The sequence below is a fragment of the Octopus bimaculoides genome, chromosome 3 (assembly GCF_001194135.2).
Source record: "Octopus bimaculoides isolate UCB-OBI-ISO-001 chromosome 3, ASM119413v2, whole genome shotgun sequence".
Taxonomy (NCBI): Eukaryota; Metazoa; Mollusca; class Cephalopoda; order Octopoda; family Octopodidae; genus Octopus; species Octopus bimaculoides.
In genome coordinates this window covers 95,083,157-95,097,224 of record NC_068983.1, presented here as the reverse complement: position 1 = coordinate 95,097,224, position 14,068 = coordinate 95,083,157, and the positions used below count along the sequence as shown (strand labels likewise).

Below are 14,068 nucleotides of genomic sequence, written 5' to 3'. Positions count from 1 at the left end.
ATAAAAAAAGAAAAATTATACAATAAATAAAGTGAAAATGATGAGGATGCTGCTGCTGCTGCTGATGATGATGATGGTGATGATGATGGTGGTGGTGGTGGTGGTGGTGGTGGTGGTGGTGATGATGATGATGATGATGATGGTGGTGGTGGTGGTGGTGTAAGATGAAGAAAAAGCTCTGTGATTGACATAATCTAGAAACTTAATTTGAAGTCTTCCGGGCTCTTTGGGTCTCTAAACACTAGAAGTTAATCCTAAATCTGTGAAGACGCGTGGCTTAGTCGTTAGGGTGTTGGACTCATGTCCTATTGTACTTACATACGTGCATGCATGCATACATACATACATATATAAATACATACAAATATGTGTGTGCGTGTGTGTGCGTGTGTACATATATAAACATATATATTATCGATCTAGGATTTATGAAGTATTAAAATATTCGAAGAATACAGTATAAAAACAAATATAAATAATGTTAAAAAAATAATTCTTACATCTAGAAGAAAATACTTACATGTTAAGGTAGATTCTGTGCCAAGCTAAGAAAGAAGGGCCAGCGTGAGCGTTTATAACCGTGGGACCAGAATGGAGGAAGGCGATCGCATCGTAGACGTTTGGTGCCAAACTCTAAATAAAAAAAGTGACCATTATTAGTAATTTTAAAGTTACACACAAACACACTTCAGCTACAAAATCCTTTTCTACTCTAGGCAGAAGGCCCAATTTTTTGGGGGAGGAGGCCAATCGATTAGATCGACTCCAGTACGTAACTGGTACTTAATTTATCGACCCCGAATGACGAAAGGCAAAGTCGACCACGGCGGAATTTGAACTCAGAACGTAAAGATATACGAAATACCGCTAAGCATTTCGCCCGGCGTGCTAACGTTTTGCCAGCTCGCCGCCTTATTTTAGCTACAATATCCTTTTCTTCTCTAGGCACAAGGCCCGAAATTTGGGGAGAGGGGAAAGTCGATTAGATTGACCCCAGTACGCAACTGGTGCTTAATTTATCGACCCCGAGAGGATGAAAGGGAGGGAAAGTCGACCTCGGCGGAATTTGAACTCTGAACGTAAAGACAGACGAAATACCTATTTCGTTATTGCCCACAAGGGGCTAAACATAGAGGGAACAAACAAGAACAGACGAACGGATTAAGTCGATTACATCTACCCCAGTGCGTAACTGGTACTTAATTTATCGACCCCGAAAGGATGAAAGGCAAAGTCGACATCGGCGGAATTTGAACTCAGAACGTAACGGTAGACGAAATACCGCTAAGCATTTCGCCCGGCGTGCTAACGATTCTGCCAGCTCGCCGCCTTACTTTAGCTACAATATCGTCGGCTGTAACAACAATTAAACTCTATAACTGATTACCATTTTATTATAAATGTTGCACTTTACTTAGGTTACCAACACCATTGGGACAAGGCTTGAGGTCACACACTCTCGAATTTCATGTGTAAGAAAATTAATAAATATGCTGAATTTGTAATAAAGTACAGTAAAAATTGTTGATTAAATTTGCTAGTTAACTGATATCAACTAAAGAACTTACCGTATCTTGTTTTAATAGATTAATGGCTTGATGGAAATCATGTCTCTCTTTTGTAGTGAGCATTCTATATTCCTTTCTGGCCCGCTTTGACGTAAGAGGCTTTGGTAGATTTCCCATATTATTATAGTCATGAATATTTGGAATATGGTTAACCCAACCTCCAAAACGTTGCCGAACATAAGGGTTGTTATCTAAACAGTATTTCTGCCACACCTGCCTCTTGTTCGATTCAAAAACATTGTCTTGGAAATTCTTGTAACATTTTGTGAATGACTTTATTATGCTAAAATCATCTGCACAAACAACGGACAGCGTTAAAATTAAGGTTAAATACTTCATTATGGTTTTCTGCAAATAGAAATTAGAAATATAAATAGATACACACACACACATTTCTTTTGAGATTTAACGTTTTGGAATTATGAAAGGAACCAGACTAAGCCTTGAAAAAAGGAAATTTACTCTAAAGTGCGACTGGAAGTTTTTAAAACTCAATCCAATATGCAAAGACAGTTTAGTAGAGAGTTTCAAACGTGATGTACCGTCCCTCGAATTAGAGATAAGTCTGAAGCAGATAAAACTGCTCAGAATGTCCACAAGAAACGTTCCGGAAGACAGCGGACATTGATGAACCACACAAAGCACGATAGGGTACTCAAAATGTATTGTTAGAGTTCAATAGAAATTTCGAAAACGAGCATTCATCGCATTTTGAAGCGCTGTCATTGGAAAAGTTACACTCTATGCTCTCATTGAAGACGATTCGGGCCGAAAAGTGTTGTTTTGTGAGTGACACTTGCCAAGATGTGTAGAAGATGAACACTTTCCTACAAAATTGTCCTGAGTGATGATGTTACATTTAAATTAATTGGCGTAATTAATTAAGTGTCACGACTGCACCTACTGCGGATCTGAGAATCTACATTTTACAGAAAAGCATTTTATAGAAAAGCATGTTATTTATAGAAAAGCATGTTAATTTATGACATGACCTGTCATTAAAAGCATTAATTTGACCTTTTTTGTTTTATGGTACTGTGAGTGGTCCAATTTACTTGAACTTGCTGCCACAATTTGTCATGCTAAGCATTCAGAAGTATTTTGAAAGTGTGAAATTCCATTTCCAGTAAGATGGCGGGTATCCCCACACTAACAGTAATGTAAGGACCTATCTTGATGCGATTTTGCCAGGGAGGTGGTTTAGACGAAGAGGTTCAGAAGAAAGCTTTCACCGGACCTCGTAGCACTGGAATTTATTTTATTGGGATACTTAAAAGATAATGGTTATGGTACAAGATCAACAACAATCAAGGAACTGAGAGTGTTTAATGTTTCTTGATGTTTGCGATTCCATAGCCTTGCGTTGTCAACTGTGTCTCAACCAGAATAGTCAACAATTTGAAAACATGCACACATAAAACTATTAAATTCTGCTTGTAAATTTTAGGCATATATATATATATAAAGAGAGAGAGAGAGAGAGAGAGAGAGATAGAGAGAGAGAGATAGATAGATAGATAGAGAGAGAGAGAGAGAGAGAGAGAGAGAGAGAGACGATGTAACGAAACAAGGAAATTGCAGATGTTCAGTCAATGGACTGGCTATTCGTATACTGTCAGCACTGGTCAACTGTTAGATGTCTCAAAAAGAAGTAAATCGTTAAGTTCGACTTAACGCAAAGAATGTGAAATCTAATGCTCTGGGATCTTGACTATCCACGAAGAATAGAGAAAGATAATCACTCCATTGTAAAATTTAGATGTAAGTCGTTTGCTATTTCAATTTCTCTTGAGGCTCTAGAAAAGTCACGTAGGTACCATGTTTCAAACTAGAGTTCTCCGTTCATAGCGGTTCACTTCACTGCAGTTTGTAAATTGTGATTTTGATTAATGAAAATTATAAGCTTCCAGGTAAAACAAGAAAAGAAACAATAAAAAAAGCAAAAAGCGAAATGATCTTTATCCCCCACCCCCCGAAAAAAAAATCAATTTAAAGGAAATATAACTAGAAACTGTTCTTCACTCACCTCTGATTAATTTGTTTCAAGTCAAACTTCGTTTCTCGAATGAAGTTTCTGTAAAAACCAATGGTATTTATATGGAACTCGATTTTACCTTTCCTTTAGTCTTTCTTCTTATTTATTAATTTATTTATTGCTTATTTTATTATAAATTGCAAATTAGCTTTGCTTTTGAAACGTGCGAATCACGTGAATAAGTTTAGGAAGAAGCAAATTTCAAAACAATAGTTCTTTTTTTAGACAGAAGCCATAAGTTTGACATAGTTTATGAGCCAAATGTGGATTTCTCGCTTTTGTTTTGTTTTTCTCACGCTATTTATGTATTTCCTTTGAGTTATTTTTTCCTGTTGTATTTTCTAACTTTAGCTTTTCCACACGTGTATCTTGTGTTTTGCCTCATGACTGAAATTGCATTGTCTATCCACCTGGCCAAACACGTGCTACTTTATTGCGACACTGATCATCTTAATTTGTCCAGAGTGTGCTAACAATATTAGTAAGGGATTATATGGGGACCACGAATATTTCCGAAAGCCGAAAAAGGTGCAGCGGCAACATGCTTAGGAGAAAGTCACCGACACCTTAACTTAATTATTAGATATAAAAATCAACTTCTGCCAACTTCTCAGATGCAACTATGAACTTTAACCTCTAGTTAGTACAAATCCTTTATAAATCTACAACAAATCTTTGTATACACACCTAGAATCCAACATTCCATCGCGTTATAAAGCAAATAACTAGAGAAATAAGCATTCTCTTCTCCGATGAAACAATTTTCCTCAGAGCCGAATACATTTACAATCTAGCACAGGCCCTCAAAAATACAATGCCATATAACTTATCCAATGCACACACACACACACACACACACACACACACACACACACACACACACACACACACACACACACACCTAGAAGAGTAATATGATGAACATTAAAACCTGCGTGTAAAAACAATTTTTCGTGTTAATGAACAGACACTTCCACAGTGACAACAAATATAATTTATTCACCAGATTAATGTAAAGCCCATTTAATACACAACCTCTTCATTCTGATGCATAACCATAGATTCCTTCAATACAATGTAAACAGAATTAACCAAAGAATAACAGCAATTATCGAAATAGTGAGCCATGTCCCTTGGGAGACTAATGCACGAGTAACTGTCTTATAACAAGCCACTGCAATTGAAAAACAACGGCGAAACTGTATTCTTATATCGGCTCAATAGAGAACTCAATTAAAAGCCAACCATATCAACACAGGAACTCTTTCAAACAAGTCACAAAGAAAACACTACATTGCTTTTGCTGAACATCTGACAAAAAGAAAAATATGTTGTATGTACGAGTACTATGTAGACTTCAGTTATACAGAAACATTGTATAAACAGGGAAGATGGGTCTGTTGATCACATTTCGTCGTTCGCCCGACTACATAAGACTACTGAATCAAGCCTGACTCGGCGTCACACACAAAAAAGTAATTACCCCTCTCTCAAAGTATCTCAGACCACACCCACTCTCCAACAAGAGTCTCACAACAACGTCTCTCTCTCACACACACTAACATCTCACTGCTTAAATCCCTCAAGGAGAACACTGCCATTACTTGCTCATCAAATCCCTATCCACACCTTTTATCATGCTTCTTTTTCTAACGTTCACTGATTATTATTTGAAAACCGCCTAATGAATTGAACCCCCAGACGTCATACCTATTCAATCCTCATGTCAACTAAGCCTATTAAGATCTTTTAACTATTCCAGTGGCCAGAGTAAACAGCAGAACAAGTTGCATTTCCAACATCACAGTTGGATAATAAATAATAGTTTCAAATTTTGGCATAAGGTCAGCAATGTCAAAGGGGAGGGTAAGTCGATTGCATCGACCCTAGTATTCAATTAGTACTTATTTTGTCGACCTCGAAAGGATGAAAAGCAAAGTTGACCTCGGCCAAAATGCTTAACGACATTTCGTCCGTCTTCATGTTCTGAGTTCAAATTCTGCCGAGGTCGACTTTGCCTTTCATCGATTCTAGGTACACACACACACACACACACACACACACACACACACACACACACACACATGCTGATTGCTTCATCCTCACAGATGATTGCTATCTTTCTGAGTGTCTTCGTTGTCAATAGCATTTCTGATCCTGTCCATGACCTCTCAGATGGTTATTCAGTCCCGCTGTAGATCTGCATGATTTGAAGAATAGATAACAGACGAAAGAAATTATAAGTTCTGCTGGATTGATTGAGTCAGTTTGTGAGATAATATCTCTATAAAGAGCCGTATGTCTTTTCTAACCTGATATCGACTTACAAAACTTTCCACACACTACACACATCGAATCACCCGGTCAAGGAAGAAAGACGTTTTATACAGTTGTAACATACAGTTGATCTTACATGGAACTTGATATTGTTGACATATCCAGCTTTAGAAAGGAGTATAGAGCTACTTGTTTCACACCTCCAGCGCGTTAGGTTATCATGGAGGTTCTGGTGAAAACCTTTTAGAAGCCAACGCTTGAGCTTGTCGTGATCAAAGCAACTCTCTTCAAAAGTTTCACAACGTTCTTTTATACGTTTCCTTCACTCAGCTCCTTCCAAAGATAGCTCTTCTCAGTTGCTTTTTATGCAGTCTTTTTCGTGGTTTGTTCAGAGGACGCTTTCTAGCGCACAGCTCACAAAAGAACAATTGCATTGGAATCCTAGTATATTCCATACGCACAACGTAGCCTTCCCAATACATCCAAATAAATATGATGAGTGACTGGGTGCTTGTGCATCCAACCTTTGCAAGTGTTTCTGTGTGAGGTGTTTTACTTTGCCACTTGATGTTAAATATGTTACTCAAACATTTCTGACAAAAACACTCAAGCACCATAAGATGCCTACGGTGTGCTGTCCGTGTTTCAGAAGAGTACAATAGAGTCGTTGGCACACTAGCCTTGTATATGTATGTATGTATGTATGTATGTATGTATGTATGTATGTATGTATGTATGTATGTATGTGTGTGTAAGGTCACACTAAGTGCTATTGGTAACATGTACCCCTGTCGCATGTTCGATCCATCGCCGACTAAACCGGTAACCCTACCACGTCTGCTTGGCAAGGAGGGTGGTTTTTCTTTGGTAATCCTGCCGGGTGAAACAAAACTTGTCAAAGGACGGATGAACTCAGTAGAGTCAATGGCCTTTGAAGAGATGGGCATTTTGGCCGGCGTGCTAACAATTCTGCCAGCTTGACTCCTTAGTTGGATAATAAAAAATAAAAAGAACATATCTAGTTGCAAAAAAGAACATCTCCAATAAATAAACTAGGCGTGTAGATACATAGTTCAGAGAAAAATATTTTAGAGAAGTCATCCACATTCAAAATATCAAACGCGCGCGCACGCACACACACACACACACACACACACACACACAGAGAGGCATCTCTCTAGACAAAGAAATTCCGAAATTACATCCACCTCATTATAAAGACGGAGGTCTTGCACTTGTTTGTTTCTAGACCACCTGGATTTGTGAGTCTTGTGTTGTTGCAAGATGTTGATTTTTAATCTCAGCACGGCCTTAGACGACAGCCGTTATTTTTAACATACAGGATAGAATAATTTGTCTGTGACGGTCATAATCGTCTACGGGTTCATAATTCTTTTTTTGAAATGATTATCTATATCTACATTTATGAGAGTATGTAAAAATTCACATTCTCTATACAGTTAACGAAATTCTTATGACGTCAGCAACATCCAATTCTCCCTGGGAAGAATAAAGTTTCTAAAATGGAGATAGACATTCGAAGATTTACTTTGGTCCAATAATAGAACGTCTGTCATGTGTACAGGAAATGTGGATCCAAGTCCTTCAGACAGCCTTCGACTTTTCTATCTGATAGGAGTTATTCAGTGCAATATTTACGTGCTGTTATTCATAACTTTGTGTATGCCTCGAGATGTATTATTCTATGTACACATACACACACGCACGTACTCTCTCTCTCTTTCTCGCACACGCACGCACACACACACACACACACACACACACACACACACACACACACACACACACACACACACACATGACAGAAGTAAATATACACCCTTATAATCATTAAAATTTATTTAAATCTGAAATTATACATTCAAATTATTTGTCAATTATTATAATGTGAATATCTAATATTTAGTAGATATGCCCTTTGTAGTTTTTAGTGCAAGGATTCTATAAGGCATGCTACTGATCAGATAACGAATATTCTCTTGGGGAATTTCTTGTCAAGTTTCATGTAGTAATCTCAAAAGGTCTGGCTTTGAGAATGCTTTCTTGTTCTTTTTATGAAGTGTCCTGTCTATTATGTTCCAGAGGTGTTCATTGAGGTTCCTCTCTGGTGACTGGCTTGGTCATGGAGGTTTTTTAATGCCGTTCTTTTCCAACTAATCTTGGGTCTTTTTAGCCATGTGACAAGGAGCCCCATCTTCCATAAATAATCTTCTTTAATCATTTCACCATTGGAAAAGATTGGAAGGAGTCCTTTCTGCAACATGGACATATATTTATCAGAGTTTGTGTTTCCATCACACTCAACCAGCTCTAATTGACCATTGCTCCAAATTCCTCCCTAGTCCATCACAAAATAGCTGCCTTGTTTCAATGTTGGCAGCAATCTTTTCATGTCGAATTTTTATCACACAGTCTCCAGACCCACACTCGACCACTGTCAGAAAATAAAGCAAATATGGACTCATCAGAGAATATGATAGTGCCTCAAAATGCTAGTGGCTACTCTATCATCTCACTGGCCCAATCTTTTCTCCACTTTATATTGGCTTGGCTGGTTGAAGAAGGAGCTTTCTTCTTGCTGTTCTGCCATAGTAGCCAAGTTTGTGGTAATACCTGACAGCTGTTCTGGGGCTGACATCAACTTGTTCTGCTATGTCAGTAACTGCTAGAAGGGGAGCTGTGAGTTTTGAATAAATATGGTGTTCAGAATGAATAACAATAATAATAAATTTTTTAAAAATTAGAATATATGAAAATAGTGTTTTCTTGGAGTATCTAAATGCTATGGTAACTATTCATTTCACCAACTGTTGTTGAAATACTGACAATTGCTGATTAGCCACAGAGTAAGTCGTAGTTGTTCACGTCACGAGCAGGTTGTATATAATTCGCCAAGAAACGGGGGCAAGAACAAAGTGGAAATTTTTTATATTACCGTGAATAAACAACTGTTTTCTTGGAGAAAGATAGTGAAAAATACATTTGTAGTGTTGTGCGTACGTGTATAGGTGAAATACACGTTGAGGCGCTTAAATATATGCTCGGAGACAGACACATGAGAACTTAGGCAGTACAATTTCAGGTGGAATTCTGCTTTAAGCACGCCATATAACCCCTCATAACTTTTTTATTTTTTGGAATTTTCAGAGAAGTTTTGCGAATTTGTTTTCTACACATGAGGTATCATATCATTATGCAAAAAAAGAAAGTTGTTTTGGTGTGTGATTGAAGGGCTGATAACCTCCTCTTATCCTAGCCTTACCATGTTCGACACTTTATTATAATTTTTTTTTAATGAAATAATTATGCAAAACTTAAAAGATAGATAATATTCTGTCATAAAATCATTGTTCTAAACACTACTCTGACACGCTGGAATTTCTTCTGGTATAGTGTTGAATTGACTTCCAATTTTTTATTTGAATTATTTGTCAGTAGAAAGGTTAATGTATTAGAAAATCTACTTATATGTTGTGAATTCACTTCCACTGCAAAGTGTTGCTGTATTTCTATATTGAGCTTAAATATGTATGTATGTATGTATGTATGTATGTATGTATGTATGTATGTATGTATGTATGTATGTATGTAGTATGTATGTATGTATGTATGTATGTGTGTGTGTGTGTGTGTGTGTGTGCGTATGTATGTATGTATGTATGTATGTATGTATGTATGTATGTATCTTGAAACCCTCTTTCATAAATTAAGATTTTCATAAAGCCAGATCTAATGATGATTTTCTCTTCTATGTCACTTACTGGTTAGTGAGATAGGATCGCCCTTTCTCGAAAAAATTGGTAAAAACTTTATTGTTACACTTAACAAAAGCAAAGTGTATACTACGAATCTCCTCAATGAACTACTTGCCTATCTTCTCCATCTATTTCTCTTGTCATGAACCAGAAGCTTCTTGAGAGATTCCATCACACTCTATCAACTCCGGTCTTCCCAAAGTTCAGGCTTATCATCTTCCTATGCATCAATAATGTACATAACAACGCCTTCAATGCAGATGATCAAACAACTAGAATAATCAAACTCGCTACAAATATTTAGCACTACTATCACTGAAGATCTTTTCTGGTGATATCATATTCTCAACATAGAAAAAGCTGCCTGCTAAATACTCTTATTCACTTTTGGGGTCAGAAAATATATCAGCCCTATACAAAACTCACAGGAAATTCATATGGAAGCAGCTTCATTCCATTAGGATGAGCTGTTACTACACATTCAGATATTGTAGATTGCATCTCTTAAAAAGCCATTTGACTGAGTGACATGGTGTCATTCACCGACACACCTCAACTGGCTCACAACCTTGCTGTCGTCTCTCTCAACATTTTATTTTTAACAATACTAAAGTGACCTCTGCTCGTCTGAGCTGGCTGGTCACGTGACACCTCCAGTTGAGCCTACTGAACATACTCGTCTCTCTTTTCATGACTAATACTAAGTGATCTTTCAGTCTTTCATCCCCAGAATGTTTTCCGTCTGGAATTCCTTCTCTGCTAATATTTTCTCTGTAGCCGTTAACTTGTAGCTGTTTATGAAGATCATCAACCTTGTCGATCTCACTAATTTCGGTGAGCCAATGAATGTTATGAGTCAAGCCTTTTCTATCATACTAAACTGCATACACAAACTGCTATGTCCGCTAATTTCGTAGATCAAATCCATAAGATGGCTGTTTAGCTAATTGGAAACAATTCACGACCAAGATTCCAAAATCACTAGATCACAGACACACCGTTTCTTCTCATTGCCTCTTCTTCATCTACTACAACATCTTCTGCTTTGAATTAATCAGCTGTGTATCTCCTTCGTTCACGTTCAACCTGTCTTTTTCTCGTTATCTTTGCTACATTTCACCTCCCGAATTTCACACCAAACATTTTAATCAGTCCTTCCTTATCAGAACTGCAGAAGAACGTATACATAATAGCTTCACTAGCTAAAAGTAACAATTAAATATCTCTCTCGCACAGCAATTCCACTGTCTCATTCTGTAAAACCGTCTGAAGAAAAGTTGGAGTTGAGAATTAGACGTGGTTGAGGATTAGACGGGGCTAAACAACAGTCCAAAGGAATGGAATTGAATTCTCTCTCCAGTGTAGATAATTTCAGGATATCGATCTCACCAATTTGGGAGCATCTGCAAAAACGCTTTGGGCACATCACCTTTTCATCTGAGCAGCTAACAAAAATATCCTTCTCATAGCTATCAGGAGGAAAAAGCAACAAATAACAGTGAAACAAACTTTTTTATTATTTTCTTTTGTCTTTGGCCAGTGAATGCTGTTTCTTATTGGCTTCTATCTAGAAACCGAAGGAAATGACTACTATTCTCTTCAAACTTTGCATTTGTGACTTGGGACATCAATGTTTTGAAATTGACCTGTTTTCCATTATATTTCTGATGGATTCGGTGCTGAGTTGCCGAAGCAGAAATATCGTTATAGCAAATATTCTGCTCAATACCACAGATTTGCTTGACTTTAATCACTTGAGCTTGTTCCTTGGTGGCTGACAATATATGCATCGCTGATCATGAGCAGGAGTTGTGGGGGAGCATCATAGCCATGTGTTGCGAGGAATTCTTAGGGGTTTGAATAAATGTAACAAAAGTAATGTTTGAAGAAAATAGCCATTTTTCATATTTTCTATGGGTAAGCAAAGATGAAATAACAGTTGCTACTCAAGGACAAAAATGGTGTTACAGTGTAATATGAAAATGTAAGTTGTAAAAAACTGGCATTCTATCTAAAGTAAGATTGATCTCACATCTACTTTCTACCGCCAATCTACCAAAACACATTGGCACACTGGTTTTCAAACTCCTAAATATTTAATCGGCATTTGCATTTACACTGAAGCTTCTATCACTTCCAAGAGGGTTTCAACACTGAGAATTCAATGCATATTTTCTTCTGCCCTTTTTGCATACGAATAACATAATTTTGTTACGCAGCATAACCCTCCTTCCCTAAATATACTGGAGAAAAGCTCATTGAATGAAATTGACTCCAGTACATAACTGATACTTTTTCGAAGAAGTAGATATAAACAATAACACAAACATTTTGTTTAATAAATAATTTTATTATTCAATATCATGGCATATAATTTTTATAACGCATAGGTACATTGTTTATATGAAGGTTATATCGCTTATAATATAGAGGTATATTTTTTATAACAAAAGTGAGTATGCACATACATTTAAAAATATTTTTGCATAAATACGTATGTATTAGTATAAATATAGTTATGTTTGTGTGTTAGCATGTGTGTGTGTGTGTGTGTGTGTGTGTTGTATACATGTACTTGAAAGTTCAGTTGATTAGTAGATTAATATTTTCGCTGATTTTTCAGAATAATAATTAATATGGATATAAACGCGGTGCTCGAATCCCGCAGGCAATGCTACAGCATTAACGTTTATATTATGTACACGCACACACTCATACATGCACACACACATACACATACACTCTGTAAAAGAGGAGGAGAAGGTGTAAATAACATCGGTTGCGGGAATCGAACACACATACATAGATACACACGCATATATATACATATACATACCAGCATATGTATACATACATTCATACGTACATGCATACATACATATATACATATGTACATCTATGTATATATATATATACATATATATATATAGATAGATATATACGCATATACATACACATATGTACACACATATACATGTTCATTTACTCATGCATATTCATATATATTCATTATATATACATACATATAATATATATATATATATATATATATATATATATATATGTATATACATATACATATATATATATATATAATATATATATATGCATACATACATATATATAATATATACATATATATAATATACATATATATAACATATATATATAATATATATATATGCTTATATATATATGCATACATACACATATATATATACACGTATATATACATAATTTACATACATACATGCATGCATACATACATACATACATACATACATACATACATACATACATAAATGCATATATACACGTACAGGTGTACACAGACTTTATAGATATGTACATATGTATGCATACATGTATAGACACAAACGTTGATTCAATGATTAACTCTTACTCCGGATTTGGCAGCAACTGACCGTGAATATTAAATAATTTAGTATCATGTGTGAATAAGTGATTATGAGAGCGTTTAGCCACTCAGCAGAACCAAGGTCCATCTTGATAAATTTTTATGTATTGCTTATGATTTATGTATTGCTTATAAATCGCACTGAACCGAATCGATGAATTGCAGAGGAGTTCAGTATAAAAGTACACAAGAAACCGTTGATTTTTAACAGCAAATGTTGAATGTTGAAGTGGTTATTAAGTATGATGTTATAGCGTTTGCTTACTATCTGTGTACGCAGTATCCACGGACGCATCTTTGCAGTTGTTTGTCGAATCTAAAACCGTAACCACATTTCACAACATGATAATAACCTCCAAAACATACAGCATATTTAGAGCACATTTGCATACAAGGTTGTTTTTCGAAGAATTTACAGCTACATCCCGATGGCACTATACAGGAATCATCAACTTTGCAGACTGGAAAGAGAGAAAAGAGAGAGAAAGTGAAATTAGTCACGTTATATCTAGTATTGTATTTTTTCAGGAATTTATTACGTATATTGCTAAGAAATATCATGAAGTGAACGCAAGGCACAAACAAGAAAAGTGAGAGTGGGGTGTACATTTGGTTGTTCTTAATACATATGAAAATGTTTATTGCAGAACAGTTAGAAAGACGGGCGAACTGCTTAGCAGCATTTCGTCCGTCTATACTTTCAGACGAAAACTAGACTTTGCCTTTTATCCTTTTGAAGTGGTTTAAATATTTTTTTCTTTTCGATAAAATAAATATCATTGGAACACTGGGGTCGATGTAATCGACTTATCCACTCCCCCGAAATTGCTGGCCTTGAGTCAAAATTTCAAATTACTTTATTTCAAAATGAATCCCTAAAGGAGTAAACGACGTTTCACGCTTTGGATTATTATAGTTTCATAATCCATAGTGCAAAATTCTCGAATAAACCAGATTGCAAAGATCACATAAAGCATTAATATATATATATATA

The 14,068-nt window shown here is 36.1% G+C and overlaps 2 protein-coding genes across 2 annotated transcripts in view; both read right to left on the bottom strand.

Moving 5' to 3' along the window:
- Nucleotides 1-496: 496 nt before the first annotated feature.
- LOC128247321 (uncharacterized) lies at nt 497-3,722 on the bottom strand. The gene is made up of 3 exons (XM_052966340.1): nt 3,595-3,722; nt 1,569-1,916; nt 497-633 (listed from the first exon to the last, which is right to left on the bottom strand). Exons 2-3 carry the CDS (start codon nt 1,905-1,907, stop codon nt 517-519), a joined length of 456 nt encoding a protein of 151 aa, XP_052822300.1. The 5' UTR covers nt 1,908-1,916; nt 3,595-3,722; the 3' UTR covers nt 497-516.
- An 8,263-nt stretch (nt 3,723-11,985) lies between these two features.
- The window catches only part of LOC106883990 (uncharacterized), a 7,076-nt gene continuing 4,993 nt past the window's right edge, over nt 11,986-14,068 (bottom strand). Inside the window, exon 6 of the mRNA XM_052966767.1 lies at nt 11,986-13,535. Within this exon, the coding sequence (XP_052822727.1) occupies nt 13,339-13,535 (197 nt within the window). The 3' untranslated portion in view covers nt 11,986-13,338. The remainder of the gene's footprint in view (nt 13,536-14,068) is intronic.